Genomic DNA, 18,072 nt, shown 5'->3' with positions numbered 1-18,072 from the left:
GGAAGGCAAAAGGTCTTGAGGACTTGAAACAATTTTAAAACAAAAAATAAGGCTGCAAATATCACCCTTTCCAATGTTAATAATTACTGTCTACTGTCTTAAATCAAAAGAGTGTGTTTTGAGTGGAAAAATAGGTATATACATAAATAAAGCAGAATAGAGGACTCAGGAATTATCCACAGAAACATACTTAACTGTTTTTTGACAAAGATGCAAAAGTAATTAAGTTGGGGGCGGGGGAGTGGGGGCAGAGTGATAGTACAGTGGGTAGGGTGTTTGCCTTGCATGTGGCTGATCTGGGTTCGATCCCTGGCATCCCATATAGTCCTCCAAGCACCATCAGGGTAATTCCTGAGTGCAGAGCCAGGAGTAATCCTTGTGCATCACTGGGGTGACCCAGAAAAAAATCACTGTATCATTTACATCCCACTAATCGTCAAGTTACTCAAGCAGGTGCCAGTAATGTCTCTATTCATCCAAGCCCTGAGATTTTAACAGCCTCTTCTTACTCATCTTTTCCCAACATTTGGAGGCTCTTTCAGGGTTAGGGGAATGAGACCTACTGTCATTACTGTATTTGGCATATCAAATACACCACAGGGAGTTGCCAGGCTCTGCCAGAGCGGGCAGGATACTCTTGGTAGCTTGCCGGACTCTCCGAGAGGCATAAATGGTTAGGAAGTGTCTTATAATGTGTCTGGAAAGTGGCCTGGAGCTTGGCAGTGGTTGGGCAATGGAGATCGGCTGCCGAGGCTGGGTCCCTTGGGGTGGGGAAGGCTATCACCCACCCCACAGCCTGGCTTAGAGTCCCAGAAAGAAAAAAAAAGTAATTGGTTTAATTCAGTATCATTAGCACAAAGTAAGTAAAATTCAACCTAAATCTTGTGCCTTATATTAACTCAAAATTATCATGGATCTAAGTGATAAAATCCTTAGAGCCTAAGTACTAAGGACAGAGTTCTTGGACTTTGATGAAAAGAAAAATCAACACACTAGATTTTATTGAATTAAAACCTTTCACTCTGTTAAATATTTTCTCATTAGGATTTTTTTTTAAAAAACAGGCTATACATTGGGAGGAAATATTTACAAGCTATCTATCCAACCAAGGACTATTTTCTGGAATATATAAAGAAATCTCAAAACTCAACAATTAAAAAAAACTAAAAATCCAATTATAAAATGAGGGGGGAAAATGAAGAGCCATTTCATCCAAGAGAGTAAAGAGATAACAAATAAGTACATTAAAAACTGTTCAACACCATTAGCCATCGGGAAAATGCAAATTAAAACCACAGCGAGCTATTGCCACATACCTATCAGGGTGACTAAAGGGAAAATGGGGACCACAACCAAGTGCCGGCAAGGCTGAGGAGGAGTTAGCTACGTGCCGGCATGAAATGACATGGGCTCTCTGGAAAACATTTTGCTGGCTCATTTTTTTTTTAAATTTTTATTAGTGAAACACCATGAGGTACAGTTGTAGACTTACAAATTTTTGTGCTTGGGTTTCAATTATACAATGATCAAGTTCCCATCCCTCCACCAGTGTCCATTTTCCACCACCACGGATCCCAATATCCCTCCCACCCCCCACCCCCCATCCCACCCCACCTCTGTGGCAGGGTGTTCCTTTTTGTTCTCTCTCTCCTTTTGGGTACTGTGATTTGCAGAAAGAGGCATTGAGTAGCAATCATGTTTTGTCTATAGTCTACTTTCAGCATGCATCTCCCATCCTGGGAGGATCCTCCCAACACCCTTTATTTGGTGTTCCCTTCTCTATCTGAGCTGCCTTTTCCCTTAGCATGTGCTGGCTCATTTTTTAAGCAAGCAAATATCACATGGCTTCATGATGCGCTCCTGACTTTCTCTCAGAGAAACCCAAACTTGGGTCAGCACACAGAGCAACCATCTTTGTAAGAGCCCCAGCAGGAAACAACTCTGAGACCTTTTCCTAGACAGACAGACCCACAAGCTGTGTAACACCTCCACCTGGGCAACAACTCAACAGCAATAACAGCAAACACACCTAGCAGCACCTTCGACAGCCTGTTTAATCTCTTGAAAGTTCAGCTAAGTGGAAGAGGCCGATTCCAAAAGGCTAACTACAACGTCAGGATTTCGTGTCTATAACATTCCTGAAATGACAGAACCATCAAGAAAGAGAACTGATGCACGGTGGGCGAAAGTTAGAAGGAAATTCAAGGGAGAAGTCGAGGGGGTTTGAACCCAGTGCCATCTTGGTTGGACAGTTCAGGGATGGCCTGGGGCCACATCCTACTCCTGACTGCCTTGGCACGAAGCTGCCACCCTTCCTCCTTACTATTGTGTGTGACTTGCAGTGATCCCTTGTAAGGGCAAACTGACGGCATAACAGGCTGCAGAAATCAGCAAAATCAGCTAGATCTCAGGTTCATTTTCCCAGCAATGAAACAATGTGTAACTAGCCAACCTGAACCCCACTGGAAAGTTCCTGGGCCCAGCAAGTGGGCAAGTGTGCTCCATCAATCACAATATGCCAGAAGTCATAGAGAACGTACCCAACAACCACAAACTTATCAGAGTCCAACTCATACCCTAGACACTTGCCAAAACACCTTTTTTTAGTAGTTAAGTGAGACTTTTTTCTGAAACAGTAAGACACATACTGCTTATGTAATCAAACCCTATATTAATTGCTTGCACCTGAAAATTGGGGTCGCTATCAAAAGACTACTTTGTGGGTGAGATAGTTGACTCCAGTCTACTGGAATAAAACTTCTACTGCTTTTGCATTATTGACTTAGTGTCTCTGTCCATCTCGCTGCTTGGGAACCATAGTCCCGCACTTAGCACCCTAAAGAAAGGCTCCTTCAGAGAAGCCACTATCCCCGGCAGGCAGTAACGAGGAACTGTGTGACAAGAGGAAGGTGCTGAGGAGGTGTTTCTTTGCTCTCTTCCCTTCCCCTGTCAGGTTTGCGAGGAGCCATCGCATTCGCCTTGGCCATACGCAACACGGGATCCCAGCCCAAACAGATGATGTTCACCACCACTCTGCTCCTGGTGTTCTTCACCGTGTGGGTGTTCGGAGGCGGGACAACCCCCATGCTGACCTGGCTTCAGATCCGGTAAGGAGATCACCCTCAGACTCAATCAACTGTGTCATTTTGTTCTGTTTCTGCCCTTGTTAACTTGACCGGGTGTCCAAGAGAAGGCTGGCCACGTGTTCTCCCCAGGGATGAAGCCAGCCATCATTACCAAGGGGAAATGGTGTGATCCTTTCAAACCAGAGAGACTTTTCCAAGAGTCCAGGACATCTCAGGGCCATGGCTGGTTACAGTCTGTCGTGAGAAATGAGTTGGTCTGTGAATTCCTCCTGTCCAATGTTATGTGTGCTGTACGTGGAGATGGGCTATGCCACAGAGTTTATCGGAAAGAATAAGACACTTTGGATACTATTGATCCAACAGAACTTATCCAGAAAAAGAAAAAAGTGACATTGAGGAGAAAACAAATTTGTGTCATTTTTCATTAAGCACAAGTAGGGTTGAACTAGGGCCATAGACACACTTGTACATTCATGAGCCATTGTTTTATCAAGAGGGATGTTCTAGACAGGATGGTTTCTCCAAGGAAAGAGGAGCTGGAACATCAAGAATCCCTGCTAGGCAATGGTTGTAAACTGGGAAAACTACAAGTTAATGAATGATTTGGCAAAAATAGGACTCGTGACAGTTGTGCAGAGAGTAAAACTATTTGAAGATGTTGTTGTCTCTGTGTTTCTTTGAGCTGGCATATCCTTTCAGATCCCAGCATGCCTCAGTGCTTTCAAAAATCCACTTCTTTTCTCAATGCCTCACTTCCTAAGGGGTGTGTACTCCTCCTCATCCCCATCCATTCTCTGTAAGACAGATTGTTCCAACAGCAAAGACACAACTGACCCAACCCAAAAAAGGATTTCCAGAGGGATCCACACAAGGACCTCACTCCAAGAGAGCGACTGGTACATGGTAGGGTGACTGACTCACTGCCGTGTGAATGATTCCATGAAAACAGTCATGCATAGAAGTTGCTTTTGTCAAGCATTGACAGGTGACCTTCTATTCATTTGATCAAGAGGAAACAGAATCAGGGAAATTTACTCCGTCATGCAGCAAAACTAGACACTGGTTCATCCTCAGTGTTTACCTAACCCGTGGATAGTGTTTCTAAAGGCCTTCATTGATTTTAAGTAGACATTGTAGCCGATGAGTTTTGCTATCTTGATTGGGGCAGTTTAGGGTTTGGTGTCTAAAACTGGAATTTCATGGAGGACAGAACGGTTCCTTAGTAATAGGACAGGCCTAATCAGGGGAGATCAGATGTCAGCCTTAGGATTCGCAACTTGAGGCCCTGAAGGACAGCTTAGACCAGTGTCATTGTCAGCTGCTATGGGACACTGCATGGGGCTGCCAGGCTAGAGCGGCACCAATCTCAGTTGCCATTCTGAGTCCAGCTAAGAAGGGAGAGAGAAGAGGGCAGGACTGCATTGAATCTATGGAAAGAGCTGACCGCCCAGCCGGCAAAGTGGAAATCTCCACTGAGCACTGCTGTGTCCATCTGAAATAAGCCAGAAAAATCATCAGAGACCAGATGCACCATGTAAGGAGACCAGGGAGGGGCAGGGAATTCATGGAAAACTGTCCCTAGGAAATCAGTTGGAGCAGACAATATAGAAAGAAATGGGACCATGCTCGGAACCAATGGCTCTCAAATATAACTGAGTAAGCCATTATAACCCAGTAGAGTTCTGGGCCTCTATTCCGATTCCTCAGCGAGGAGGAGGAGAGGAGGCTGCTAAGACCTTGCATTTTTCTACCACATTCCAGGCAAGGGGGTTGCTGTCTCCAGAGCAGGCTTGGGATTCTCTACTGAGGCTCCCTGACTTAAGTGGATATGCAGATAATAGTAAATTCTGCCAGATTTACTGGGATTATAAATCCTACGCAGCCAATGCTAGAGGGAGGCAGGCACACAGGGGTGGAGGGGGGGGGGGGGTGGAGAGTCACAGTGCACTGATCTGTGGAAGGAAATAGAACACAATAGCCACCAAGAGTCAGCACTGCGGTTGGCAGGCGAGCAGATGCACACAGGAGCCTGACATAAATTTGGTGGTGGTGACACTATCATATTCGCTTCCCTGTCAAGGCTCACATTATCACAGAAAGCATCAAGTTCATACTTGAGTTTTTAAATAATGGTTGTCCATCATGGAGACTGTATTTAGCAAGGCTGAGTTGTTTGCAGAGTAACATCTCATTAACCAACTTACATGTCAGACTCTTCCAATAAAATACCAGAATGTGAGTAAATTGGAGCTTTGCTAAAATGACATGAGGAATACAAGGAACAGAAATGCAAGTGTTCGGTGAGCTCAAACATCCGCGTGTGCAGTATTATTCGTCGATACACTCGCACTGCCTTCTCTTCTAGAATTATTTTTAAATTCCACAATTTTTTTCTTTTAAATTATTAGGTATGTACTTGTTACTTTTCTGTCCCTACAAAATTTGCCATACAGTCAAAAATTACCGTGGTAGGATACAAATAAGATGTTTTATAGAAGGTTTTAAAATGGTGGTATTAAAATAATTGCACTAAGATGGAAATAACTAGAAAACAGCAATAATCCTGTGCTTAGAGAAACTCAAAACGATCTTCACTTATGAAATAAGTTTTCCATTACTTCAGTCTTATCCTAAGCACATTCAAATTTCTTGTCCTAAACTGTTTTCTTTTCTTTTACAAAATAACAAAAAATGTTTTACTACAACATTTGAAATAAATCACAGTCTTTTGTTTCTCAGAATTCTAGAGAAGAAAGGATCCTTTGATATTAGGAGAATTTCATGTAAAAGAAAGCAGAATGGTTCCTTGATTGGGTCTCCTTTATTCTGCAGAATTCATTACTAATCATAATAAGGAAGACTCAATCCTCAGGCTCTCCAAAGCCTGGCTCCCAGTTAGCCAGGAAACAGCAGATCAAAGATCAAAGGTGTCAGGCTTTGCCCTACAGGGGCCAAGTAAACAGGATTATCTACCAAATGATCACTTGAGTTTAGAAAGAAACCTCAAAGGCCAACAGGCAAAACCCTCTGGAAGTGAAAATGAATTGGGTTCAAACCCATCCTAGGGTACTGATGACATAGCTCAAAGGGCTGAGCACACGTTTTGCATGCAGGATTCAGGAGTAGCTCCCAAACAGTGCCAGCTGTAGTCCCCGCTCCTACTCCTCCCAAAGCAAAAATCCAGACCCACTCTTGGTTTAGGAAGAATCATCACCAGAGGCTAAGAAAGCACACGAGATGGGAGCCCAGACCACCAAGCAGAGCTCCTGGACTCCTCCGGAGAAGAATACTCCACCATCCCTTCCAAATATCAAGTCCATCCTGCAGTAAGCCTGCGCCCCAAGTCTGAACCAGCCTTCTGCTCCAGGTGACGCTAGAGAACGCCCTCAGCACCACCCCGATCTCTTCTGATGGGGCCTCCCAACATTCCAATAAAAGGAGCCAAGTTTTGCAAACTCGTCGCTCTGCGCCAGAGATTAGATAATCCAGTAGGAGGCACATACTCCCGTGAGCCCACTGATTATCTCTAGACAGGAGGCAAGTGTGGGCGCTCTGCCTAGCAACATGGCCCAGGGCCCCACCGCTGTCGGGCCAGCCACAGAGCCTCACATCCTGGGCCCTGTGTCCATCGTGTCGGCTTCCTTCCAGCCCCAAAGCAGGAAGCTGCTTCCTCACTTTGCTACCTTGATTAACAGACCTGATGGGGAAAGAGACATGCTTCCAGAAGCAAGACAGGTCTCTTGGAAACAGACCCGAGACAACTTTCATCCATCGAGAGGTGTTGAGGCCTGGAGATTTGGGGTATAGGGTTTCTCTGCACCCACACAGGTAAAGGAGAAAAAGACTAGCCAACCCTGCTCCCTGGGTACGTTGAGGGAAGTTTGTCTTCCTCACATCCGTACCTGGTCGCCCTCATGCCCACCTCGCAGGCCCATTCAGACCTAAGGGTTCAGGCTCAGCTGCCCTCCCGGATCAGCTGAACCCATAATGCACACAAAGTTTGTTTGTTTGTTTGTTTGTTTGAAGTCAGGTCTTCTTTTGCTTAATATATTTTAATGAATTAGTAATAGGAGTAAATAAACCCTTTGAAAACCACACAGGTATCTTCCCTCTAGCTGGAAGAAAATTAAGTGCAAGTATTATTCTCTGTGGTAGAAGGGAGACAACTGCTGATGTCCATGGCGCGACAATTCAAAGACAACTTGGACACTTCTAAAGCCACTTCCAAATCAATGGCAACAGGCTGGGACCCAGCAACTTCAAGGATAAAAGGTCTCTACGTGGTTTCTAACAAGATCGAGATGTACCCAGGTGGCATGACATTCTTGTCTTAGAGGGGAAAACACAGTCTTTCCTGTTTGCACCAGTTTTGAAAACGTTCTGAAATAAGGCTCTCTTAAAATAGATTACTACAGTACCCGTTATCCACGTGAGATGGATAAGAAAGACAAATACAGGTTTTCATGGTCACTTTTTGTTGTTGTTGATTGGGTTAATGAAGAATAAATGCAGGCATATCTATTTAACAAGACTCCTAGGGACATCAGAATGGAAAATAGAAATTGTCCTAACATACTCAGACCCCCAGACCGGAAAGGCTGAGACAAAGCCAATGTCAGCTTGATTCTTTCTCTCCCACCGAAGCTCACACCTCTGCCCTAACAGAAAGGCACTCCAGGAGGCCAAGGTATTCCGCTCATGTGCTTCTTCAGCCTTGCCTTGGGAGTATTTTCTTGTTAGCTTAAAAGGATCAACTGTCAGGGACAGGAAGCATCGCTGAGGTAAAAAATACTGGGATAGGGGTTGGAGTGTGTGTGAGCAGACAGAGGAGGATCAAACTACTTGCCGACCTCATCACAGGCTAAGATTAGGTTGACTTTGGCTGTTCTCAGAATCCCTTATCTTTCTCCAGAACAACTACTCGTGTTGTGGTTCTCTCTTATATAGCAGCATTCCCAGAGAGACGGCACATGCTGTCTTGGCAGAGTCAAATATAAGATTCCCCCCACCGCCCGACACTGTCTCCGCTGTTACTATTTTCGTGAAATCTTTACCTGCTGCTTTGGGTTTCTAATCCAGCCCCCTTTCATGCCATGGTAGAGTGCTTGCTTTATCAGTTAGACCCACAAGCTGCAGGGTTTCCAAATAGCCATGACCAGCACACACAGTACACACAGTCATATGTTCTCATCTGAGGTCCCAGCAGTTAAGCCCACCTGCTTGTGCAGAGACTCGTTCTATTATTAAACTCAGGACACGCCAGCTCAATAGGAGGGAGGAATATATATGAATTCACTCTTTCAGTATCTCACGGCTCCTGCTGGCTTCTTTCCTTCTGCCCAAGTTCTCCTGCATGCTTTTGCTTCCTTGGTGTATTAATATTCTTTCGCAAGCATGCTTCTGTTCCCTTAACTGTATAGTCTTTGCATAGGCTCTTTTCAGAATTTAATTTGCGCAATTTCATCAACTTCTATATTTTTTATTATTTTGCACTGCTTTGGTACCTCTTGATATATTTTTCATCAATTTGAGCCAAGTGGCAGCTCTAAGAAATATCTTTTTCCTTGAAACATGGAAAACTAATCTATGCATCTAAATAATAGATTTATACTTTATATTTCCTGTCCCTGAACCCCACTTAAAATTATGGGGGTTTCCTCCAGTCTATTCTTAAAATGTTTCGTGAATCTAAATATTTTTTGCTCAAATAGATCTCGTTTGACATTTTCTGTAGAGATATTGGAAGTCAAAGGTGACCTGAAAAAATTCTGGGTCTGTGAAAAGTCCTGTGGATTAACTTTTCCTAAATTTGCTTCCAGTACCAGCTGGGGTCTTTAAAAGGCTTTTCGTTCTATGTTGAGAATCTTCCTAGTTCCAGAAACTAGAGTCCTCGACTGTATAACTTCCTGCTACCTTCTATTAAAAATGTTCTTGTTCATCTTCTCTAACAGCTGTTGAGATGATCAATATCAATAAGTTTCACCGATTTGTTAAGTTTACAAAACAAATAACATTCTGCTCTGTTGAAGAAAATGTACTAGCTGGTTATCTAAAAATGTATCAGCCAATACAGAGCTTTATTCTAAGTAATAGATGTGGCTTTACTTTGGATAATAGATGAAGTCTGAAGAACGTCATTTTAATTAGATGTATTAAATAGAAACTGATGTTCAAGCGAGCTGTGTGTGTGGGCAGAGTGGGGGTCAACTCTGGTCAGAATAGAAAGAGTATCTTTACCTCCTAATGATGCTTCCACTAGACACAATTTCCAAGCCTTAGATGAAACGTATGTAGCAGTCGTCTGAGAAATCATACAAGTAAATGGCAACAGATATATTGAGGAAGGTTTGTGAATTCAGGGTACCATGGAACCAGGGAAGGAAAATGGGTCAGAGGGAGTGGAGGACATGCCCGGCATGCATATGGCCCCAGGTTTGATCCTCAGAGCCCTAACACCTTTTAAGCACTGTCTGGTGTAAGCTCAAATGAATGCCAGCATCCTTGGGGAGCCCTGCCCCCAAATTCCAAGACACAATAGTAAAATAAAATGAGAATAATTGGAATCTTATAAAAACTGGTGCTGAGGTTCCCCTTTTTGTCCTCTCTGGAATCTCTTGTTTTTGTTTGTTTTCCGGGCCAAACGCAATGATGCTCAGGGCTTACTCCTGACTCTGCATTCCTGAATCACTTCTGACAGGGCTTGGGGGACCCTCTGGGATGCCTGGGATCCAGCCCGGGTCACTGAGCACAGGGTAAGGCAAGTCCCTGCTGGACTGTCGCTCCTGCCCCCCTTCTCTGGAACTGAAAGCATATTCCAGAGACAAAATTATGCAACAAGGAAGGCAGAAAGAACTACAAGTTAAATTCTATTTGGAGGGCACAAGAAATAGAAGAGAGAGAGAGAGACAAAGACGGGATTAGGAAGTGAGAAGGGAGAGGAAAATCTCTGGTTTGCTGCTGCTGTTTCCTTCTCTCTCCTCCCAGTGCCAGTCATTAAGGAGGAATTAGAAGCGTTCAAAGCAGCCCATTTGGGCAGACCCCTAAAGAGAAATAAAGGAGGAGAGTAAGAGAGTTTGTGGGCTTGAAGATTGATTATTAGCATCATCTCATTAGTGCAAAAGCAAGAACGAAATTTTCACCAGCAAACCCTTTAAAAAATGACAAAAGACATCGCCCACGAGAGGCCTCTCTGGCTCCTGATCAAGTTGTTTAACAGCCATGATCCCAGAGACTCAGAAACAAATCTCGAAACCCAGCGGCTTTGGGCAGAAATGCGTCCGGGTTTTTAACCCCGCAGTAGGTTACTGATGCAGGGCCACCCCAGAGGGAAAAGGGTGTTGTCCCTCCGCCTGCTCCCCCTTGGCGGCTCAGTGGCCATCATCCTCCAGAGGCCATTGGACAGTCAGGTCTGGGCCCGAAGTGACGAAACTTGTTGGGCCTCACAGGATGGGGGTGGAGCCGGTCCTGGTCTCCCCATTCCAACAAGACCCCAAGTCATTGCCCACGAACGGCCTCTCTGGCTCCTGATCAAGCTGCTCAATGGCCATGAGACTCAGGAGCAAATCTGAGAGCCCAGCAGATTTTGGCAGAAATCCCTCCAGATTTAAGTGTTAAAATTTCAGAATTTCAAAATCACATGGCCCTACTGCAGCCACATGACATCATATGTTATTCTTAACCAGCAATAAAAAACAAATCGTCTACTGTTGCCTTTTCAGCAGATCTGAGTGTTGGGGTAAAATCTCAAATAATAATGGTGGGTATGGTGTCGAAAAATTGAATGTGATCAAAGTAGAGAGAGAGCAATGTGGAAATCATCTGCCCCACAGGTAGGGGGAGGGTGTGGGATGGGGGTATACTGGGATTTTTGGTGGTGGAGAATGGGCACTGGTGAAGGTACGGGTGTTTCATTGTATGACTGAGACTTAGACCCGAAAGCTTTGTAGCTGCCCTCATGGTGATTCAATAAATAAAATTATAAAAAATGGAAAAAAAAGTAAGGTGGAGTTCATGCACAATTCAATCAGCTAATCAGTGGCTGAATAAATAGCAGTACTCCTACATAAAAAAGAAAAACGACAAAAGAATTTATTAAGACAAAATAGATAAAAGCCACAAATCAGCATTGTTAACATACAAGCTAAACTATAACTATATTACTATATTTATATATGTATATATATATAAATATATAGGACTGGTGGAGGATCTCGGGCACTTTGTGATGGTATAATAGCCTTGTATGGGAGCCCATAAAATAGTAATATATTATAACCATTTAACCTAAACTATATTTAAAAACTTTAAACAACAAGAATGAAGAGAAACAGATAATGAATTCTGTTTAGTATAAGAGACTATTGCTTTCCTCTTGAAATCTTTAAAATATATGTTACTGAGAGGTGGAAATGTTTCACAATCACAATCAATCACAATCATCCTGTTATTCGTCGATTGCCTCGAGCAGGCCCCAGTAACGTCTCTTCGCCCTAGCCCTGAGATTTTTAAAAAGTGCCATATTCAAGGCTCTTTCAGGGTTAGGAGAATGAGACCCATCATTGTTACTGGTATTTGGCATGTTGGGTATGCCACGGGGAGTTTGCCAGACTCTGCTGTGTGGGCAGGTTACATTCCGTAACCTGCCAGTTTGTCTAAAGTAGGAATGAGATGATAAGACGTCACGCGGCGCTTCCGGGAGCTGGGTTTTATAGTCTCTGAATCTTGGCCATTGATGGGATTACACGGCATCAGGGGGCCAGTTGGTGGGTGTGACCCCCGCCTACTGAAATTTGGAGGATCTGGGTGGAGGATGCTCAGCCCCAATCTGAGTAGGCTTGGAGATCTCGGCCCCGGAACCCACGTGGCTTTGTCCCTCTGCCAGTACCTTCATGTGTGCGGAGAGTGGTCTCAGCATGGTGGTGGCTGGATCTGGAGGTCTTCGGCTGCTGGAGCCCTGGTCGGGGCGGGGAGGAAAACTCAACCCGCTCCCCTCCAAGGGGCCCCGGCGAGGACAGCCAGGAGCGGGGGCAGGAGACTCTGTGCTGTTCTCTTCTGGGAGCTGGGTTTTATAGTCTCTGAAATCCCATCAACGGCCAAGATTCAGAGACTATAAAACCCAACTCCCAGAAATTTTTAACATTGTTTTATTAGGTTTTCAAAGAGAGATCAAAACAGGGGTCTGAAAGAGTTGCTTTCTTCATTTGAAGTGATAAATATTAGTTCAGGGTAAACTGTGAAGAGTTAAATTGCTATATTGTAATTTGTATATCAGTCACTAAAAATGTTTGAGAACAGTGAGATATTGGAAAAGAAAATCCAATAGAAACATATGAAATACAAAGCAGAATCAAATAACCTCTCAGAAGGCAGGAAAGTGAAATAGGAGGGGAAAAACCTAATAAAATGGAGTAGCTTCAACTATAAACATATAAATAATCATAAATTTAATTGATATAAAGGCCAGGATTTAAAGAAAGATTATTGGAGCCAGAGATATTATTGCAGGTTGGACACATCCTTAGGATATGCCCTTCCCTGGCTTGACCCCTGGCACTCCAAGATTCCTCAGGTGCAATTCTGGAAGCACCCCCATCCCCTGCACTTCTTGATGTGGCCCTGGAGATGCCCAGCACCATGGGATGGTCCAGGTATCCCCTTGGGTTCCTCGGGGATCAACAGGTCCAGAGCAGCATGGCATCCTTGGACTTTTGCATTGACCTATCAGCAAGGTTGGACAAGAGTCACAGGCGGGGCCCCCTGCCTTCCTGAGCAGAGCTTGCAAGTCCCCTTCTCCCCTCCCAATAATAAAATGAAGATCATTAAAGCAGATAACAACCAAGACTTGGCTATTTGCTGTCTATAAAAGAGTGCAGTTTCCATATAATGACATAGATTTATGGAAAGCATACCTCATGCATCCTTCCATGAAACATAAAGGATGGACAACGGTATACCATGGGAGCTTAGACTGAATTTTGTCCAATAATATAACTAATATTATCATAGGAATATTAAAAAATAAGTTTTCTGAGCTAGAAAATATCCCAGGATAAGACATTACATAGTGGTAAAGAGTCAATATTCCAGGGAAATCTGACTATATAATCTGTGTGCATCAAAAATATAACCTAAAAATACATGAAACAAAAACCAGTAAATCTGCAAAGATAATCTCATAGTTGGAAGCTGCAGTACTCATTCCTAAATTATCTATATAAGTAAGCCTTGCTTAAATGAAAGCAAGCATATGAAGAACACATTCATAGATCACTTGACCCCAGAACTACATAATACACATTTTTTCAAGTACACACAGATATAAAAAAATAGGCAGTATCTCAGGTCCAAAAGAAAATCTTATAAACTTAATATAATTAAAATTATATGGTGTGTTTTTTCCCATCGTAATGGAATTCAACTGGAAATAAATATCAAAGGTAAGTGGAAAATGTCCAAATATTTGAAAATTGAACAATAATCAGTTAAAAGATAGAGTATCACAGGAAATCAGAAAAGAACTTGAAGTAAAGTAAAATAAAAAATTCAACCTACCAAAATTTGTGAGATCAGCTATAACACTGCTACATAATATTTTATGATATGAAATACTTATATTAGACATCAAAGGTGTTCTCAAATAAACAATCTGAACAAGATTAGCAGATTAAGAGAGCAAACTAAACCCAAATCAAGCCAAAGGAAGCAGAATAAATGATCTCAGGTAAAAATCAATGGAATCAATAGCGAAAGAAGAAAGAAAAATCAATGACAAAAGTCTGTTTCATAGGGAAAAATCAACAATATTGCTACATTTATAGTCAGACACACACACAAAAAGATACAAATTGCTCATATTAAAAAAAAATGAAAGAACAGTATTAGGATGGCCCTTGGAGACATTAAAAACACAGTGAAGGAAACTGAGCTATGAGCATCTAAACTGAGTAGTGCATCTAAATAGAACAAGCTGTGGAAACTTACCAGTCACCTATAAATGCCAAAATTGATTCGATAGTAGGTGAACTAAATCTTTCTATATCAATTAAATATAATTTATAGTTAAAATCCATCCTGAAAAGATTAAAATCCCCATGGTTTCTTCACCTTGGAAAAAGAGATCAGAATTACGTCAGCACCAAATTCAGTCAACATCAGAAGAAAATTAGCTACAAACCAGTATCTTTCATGAGCACAGATACAAGACTCCTCAATAAAAAATTAGCAAATAAGACTCGTAAATACATAAGTGACTGAATACCACAACCTAGTGGGGTTGATGCCAGATATGCAAAATATGCAATTCCAGTCTTCAAATATCAATCAATGAAATCTATCATGCTAACAGGTTAAAAAAACAATAAGATCGTATCACTTGAAAAAAAATTTGACAAAAGTAAATTTCCTTTAATGATTTAAAAAATAAATGCTTATAGAGCTGAAATACAAAGAAAGTCCTTAAAATGATACAGAGCATCTATAGAAACCCGTAACTAATATAATATCAAAGGGAAAAACTGAACTTAATATTAGCATCAGAACTATTAAGTGTCCTCTTCACCACTTAATTTTCAACCTTGTATTTGTAATTCTAGCCAGTGCAATTCGCAAGAAAAATAAGCGATTCATACAGCTTGGAAAGGAAAAAATGTTAGTCAATGATAAAATTGTTAGTCAATGATAAAATTGTCAGTGAAAACCCAAGGATTCTGTAAAAATTAAACTTCTAGAAATAGTAGGGTTGCTAAGTTTTAGGATACAAGGTCAACTTTCAAAAATCTAAGGTGTATCACATTGTAAAAATCAAATAATTGGGAGCAGAGATCAATGGAAATACTCATTAGTTTCTCTGACGCCACTATGTAAGCTCATCTACCAGTCTTGCTCCAGAGACACATAAATAAATCTCGAGAGAGATCAACAAACCGCAGAAAATATTTCCAGACACCCACTCATGGCTGAGACAACTTGGGTGCCCTAGAGTGGGGAATATCAGTCCAGTGTCTACCCAAATACAGCCCCAGCCACCCCTTACTCCCACTCTCCAAAATTGCCACCATGTCCATGCTGGACTCTCTTACCTCAGGATGAATCTCACTGAGAAATTAACCTGCTGAAAATTCAACTATGCAGGTTTTGTAACTAAAATCTCCAGACATTCTCAGGGTCAGGATGGGCTACCTCGCCCCAGCTCCCTGTACTTCTGGAAGCCTCAGCAGTCACATCCACACCCCAAAGCCATCACCCAGTTAAAAATTGAACTCCAGCTGCATCACCCCATTAAAATTCTGAACTTCCCTGGAGCTCACAGCAGATTTGAGGTTGTGTGGCATCTCAAACTCTACAATACTGATAAGCCAGTAGTAACACCACAGATTGGATGGGACGTAACATAGAAGGCAACCAATCTCAATGAACAAAACACTAACACAGAAGGCTTAACCTGTAACAACATCTTAGTAATCTCTCATACAAGAATTTAATGTGTCTGGGGCTGGAGCAATAGCACAGCAGGTAGGGCATTTGCCTTGCACGCGGCCGACCCTGGTTCGATTCCCAGTATCCCATATGGTCCCCCAAGCACCGCCAGGAGTTATTCCTGAGTGCAGAGCCAGGAGTAACCCCTGAGCATCGGCTGGGTGTGACCCCAAAAGTAAAAATAAGTAAATTCAAAAAAAAGAGTTTAATGTCTCCATGGTGAGAAACATCAATTTACACTAATTTTTTTTCTAAGGAAATATTTTTGATCATTTTGTTAGCAAATTTTTGATAGCAAGCAATATAAAATAAATTATTGAGGTTCTGCTGTGGGGTCAGGCTTAAGGGGTGATTGGGAAAATTGGAGACAATGGTAGAGGGAAGGTGTAATGGTGGTGGGATTGGTGTTGGAATGTTGAATGCCTGGAACAAATCATCATGAACAACTTTGTAAATCAGTGTTTATATAAGGTAAAAGGTAAAGGCCCTCCCGTTGATCGTCGATTTGCTCGAGCGGGCCCAGTAACGTCTCCATTGGAGACTTTGTTGTTACTGTGTCTGGCATATCGAATACTCTCGGTAGCTTGCCGGGCTCTCCGAGAGGGGCGGAGGAATCGAACTCGGGTCGGCCATGTTGGCCGCTTGTAAGGTGAACACCCTACCCGCTGTGCTATCGCTCCAGCCCCTTATATAAGGTGTAGGGGAAAATTTACATATGTAGGCTTTACCTATTTCATGAAACTCCACAATATATTAACACAGAATTGCTTTAAATTTTTTATTGAACAGATGAGATATAATTATTACCATAATGAGATCCAAGTATTAAATAAAATTTAGTGTAATATGCTTTAGATTCCAGAGTTGAAGACTTACATCCAAATGAGAATAGGCATTCTGTTATGTTGTATTAAATGATTTTCATTTTCTTATTTACATAGGTCAAAATCATACAATAATCACAAATGGGCTCTTACTGATTAATTTTCTGATCATTCTAGTTACCATTTCTTAAAGCTTTGTTGTAATAAGAGTATAAAATCAATTTGTTATGTGCTTAAGAGGGCAGGTTGGGATTGGAGGGAAACTAGGGATATTGGTGGAGAGAATGTCACACTAGTGGTGGTGGAACACTAAACATTTGAAATAACTATAAAAACGACTTCATAAATCACAGTGTTTTTAATAAAAATTAATGAAAATAAATCAATAAAATACTCCTTACAAGCCAAGGAGAGAAGTCAGCAGTGTGGCCTGGTGTGTGCCATTATTCAAGTTGTAATCTTAGTCTCACCTGGCCCCTCAGAGTCCTGCTAGGTGAGACTAAGATTGCAATTTGAATAATGGAAACCTGGAAGCCCTCAGTTACCACTAGCCCATGGGTACCCAGGATGCAACCCTGGTGCCCTGTGAGCTCCAGCACCTCTCCATCCTACATCTTGGAGCGGAGCATCAAACCGTCCAGCCGCATTGGCTAGGTGTTGGTGGTGGTCATGGCCGTATAGCCGTAAGACTGGGCGGTCCACAGCAAAAGCTTTAAGATGGTAATACTAGTTGCTGGAGAGATGGCACAGGGACTAAGGTGCCTGCTTTGCGTGTAGCCGACCTGATTTGATCCTCAGAGTCACGTGATCCCCTAAGGATTGCCAGGTGCAGGCCTGGAAGCCACAGGATAGTGGGCGCTGCCGGGCCCAATGGCCAACAGCAACACACCCTCATACCCTCGCCTGGCACCAGCATCCTGATTGGCCAAGACTCACTGGAGGACGCCCCAGCCCAGTTGAACGCCAGTTGCAGCCGATAGGCCGGAAATACACCCAGTGCAGACAGAGGGACAGAGATGAATGAAAGTGAAGAAATAGGAGAAGATTATTGGAGTGTGCTCCCAGTGAACCCTACAAACTTCCGGTGGGCTGGAGTAGAGCCACACCTTGTGGAGACTAAGTGGGGTTTTAAGTTGTTCTGGGTGGGAAAAGGGAGCAGAGACCTGTGGGACTGGTGTCTTTGGTCTGGCCTCTGGATGTGAGGAAGCATGAAATGCCTCCTGGTGGCTTCCTGGTGCCAGGTGGGTCATAAGTGCTGTCTTCTGCACTGGGAGGCATGGTCATCTTTGATTCTGGGACTGTCACTATTTCATCCACCAGCTGCCATTTGGTCGAAGCAAACCTTATAGCAGCCTCTAAAATAATAGTCATTTACACAAACCTAAAATGATGAACAACTTAAAATGATGCTTATAATGACAGCAAATATTTAAAAATAATTCTAGTCAGCCATCATGCAAAGTATCTGTATGCTGAAAATTGCAAAACACCAACAGAAGAAATTAAGAAAAGCTGGCCTAAGCCGGGTATCCTAGAGGAAAGGGCTATTCAGATAGAGAAGGGAGCACCAAATAAAGGATGTTTGGAGGATCCTCCCAGGAGGGGAGATGCATGTCGAAAGTAGACTATGGACTGAACATGTTTGCCACTCAATGCCTCTTTTGCAGACCACAACACCCAAAAGGAGA

The 18,072-nt window shown here is 42.7% G+C and overlaps 1 protein-coding gene across 1 annotated transcript in view; it reads left to right on the top strand.

Moving 5' to 3' along the window:
* Positions 1-18,072, top strand: part of SLC9A9 (solute carrier family 9 member A9) — a 560,068-nt gene that overhangs the window by 384,849 nt on the left and 157,147 nt on the right. Inside the window, exon 12 of the mRNA XM_056114177.1 lies at positions 2,954-3,107. Within this exon, the coding sequence (XP_055970152.1) occupies positions 2,954-3,107 (154 nt within the window). The remainder of the gene's footprint in view (positions 1-2,953; positions 3,108-18,072) is intronic.

Source organism: Sorex fumeus, unplaced genomic scaffold (assembly GCF_029834395.1).
Source record: "Sorex fumeus unplaced genomic scaffold, SorFum_2.1 ptg000024l, whole genome shotgun sequence".
Taxonomy (NCBI): Eukaryota; Metazoa; Chordata; class Mammalia; order Eulipotyphla; family Soricidae; genus Sorex; species Sorex fumeus.
The sequence above is the reverse complement of the archived record's forward strand: the minus strand, read 5'-3'. Positions and strand labels throughout refer to the sequence as shown.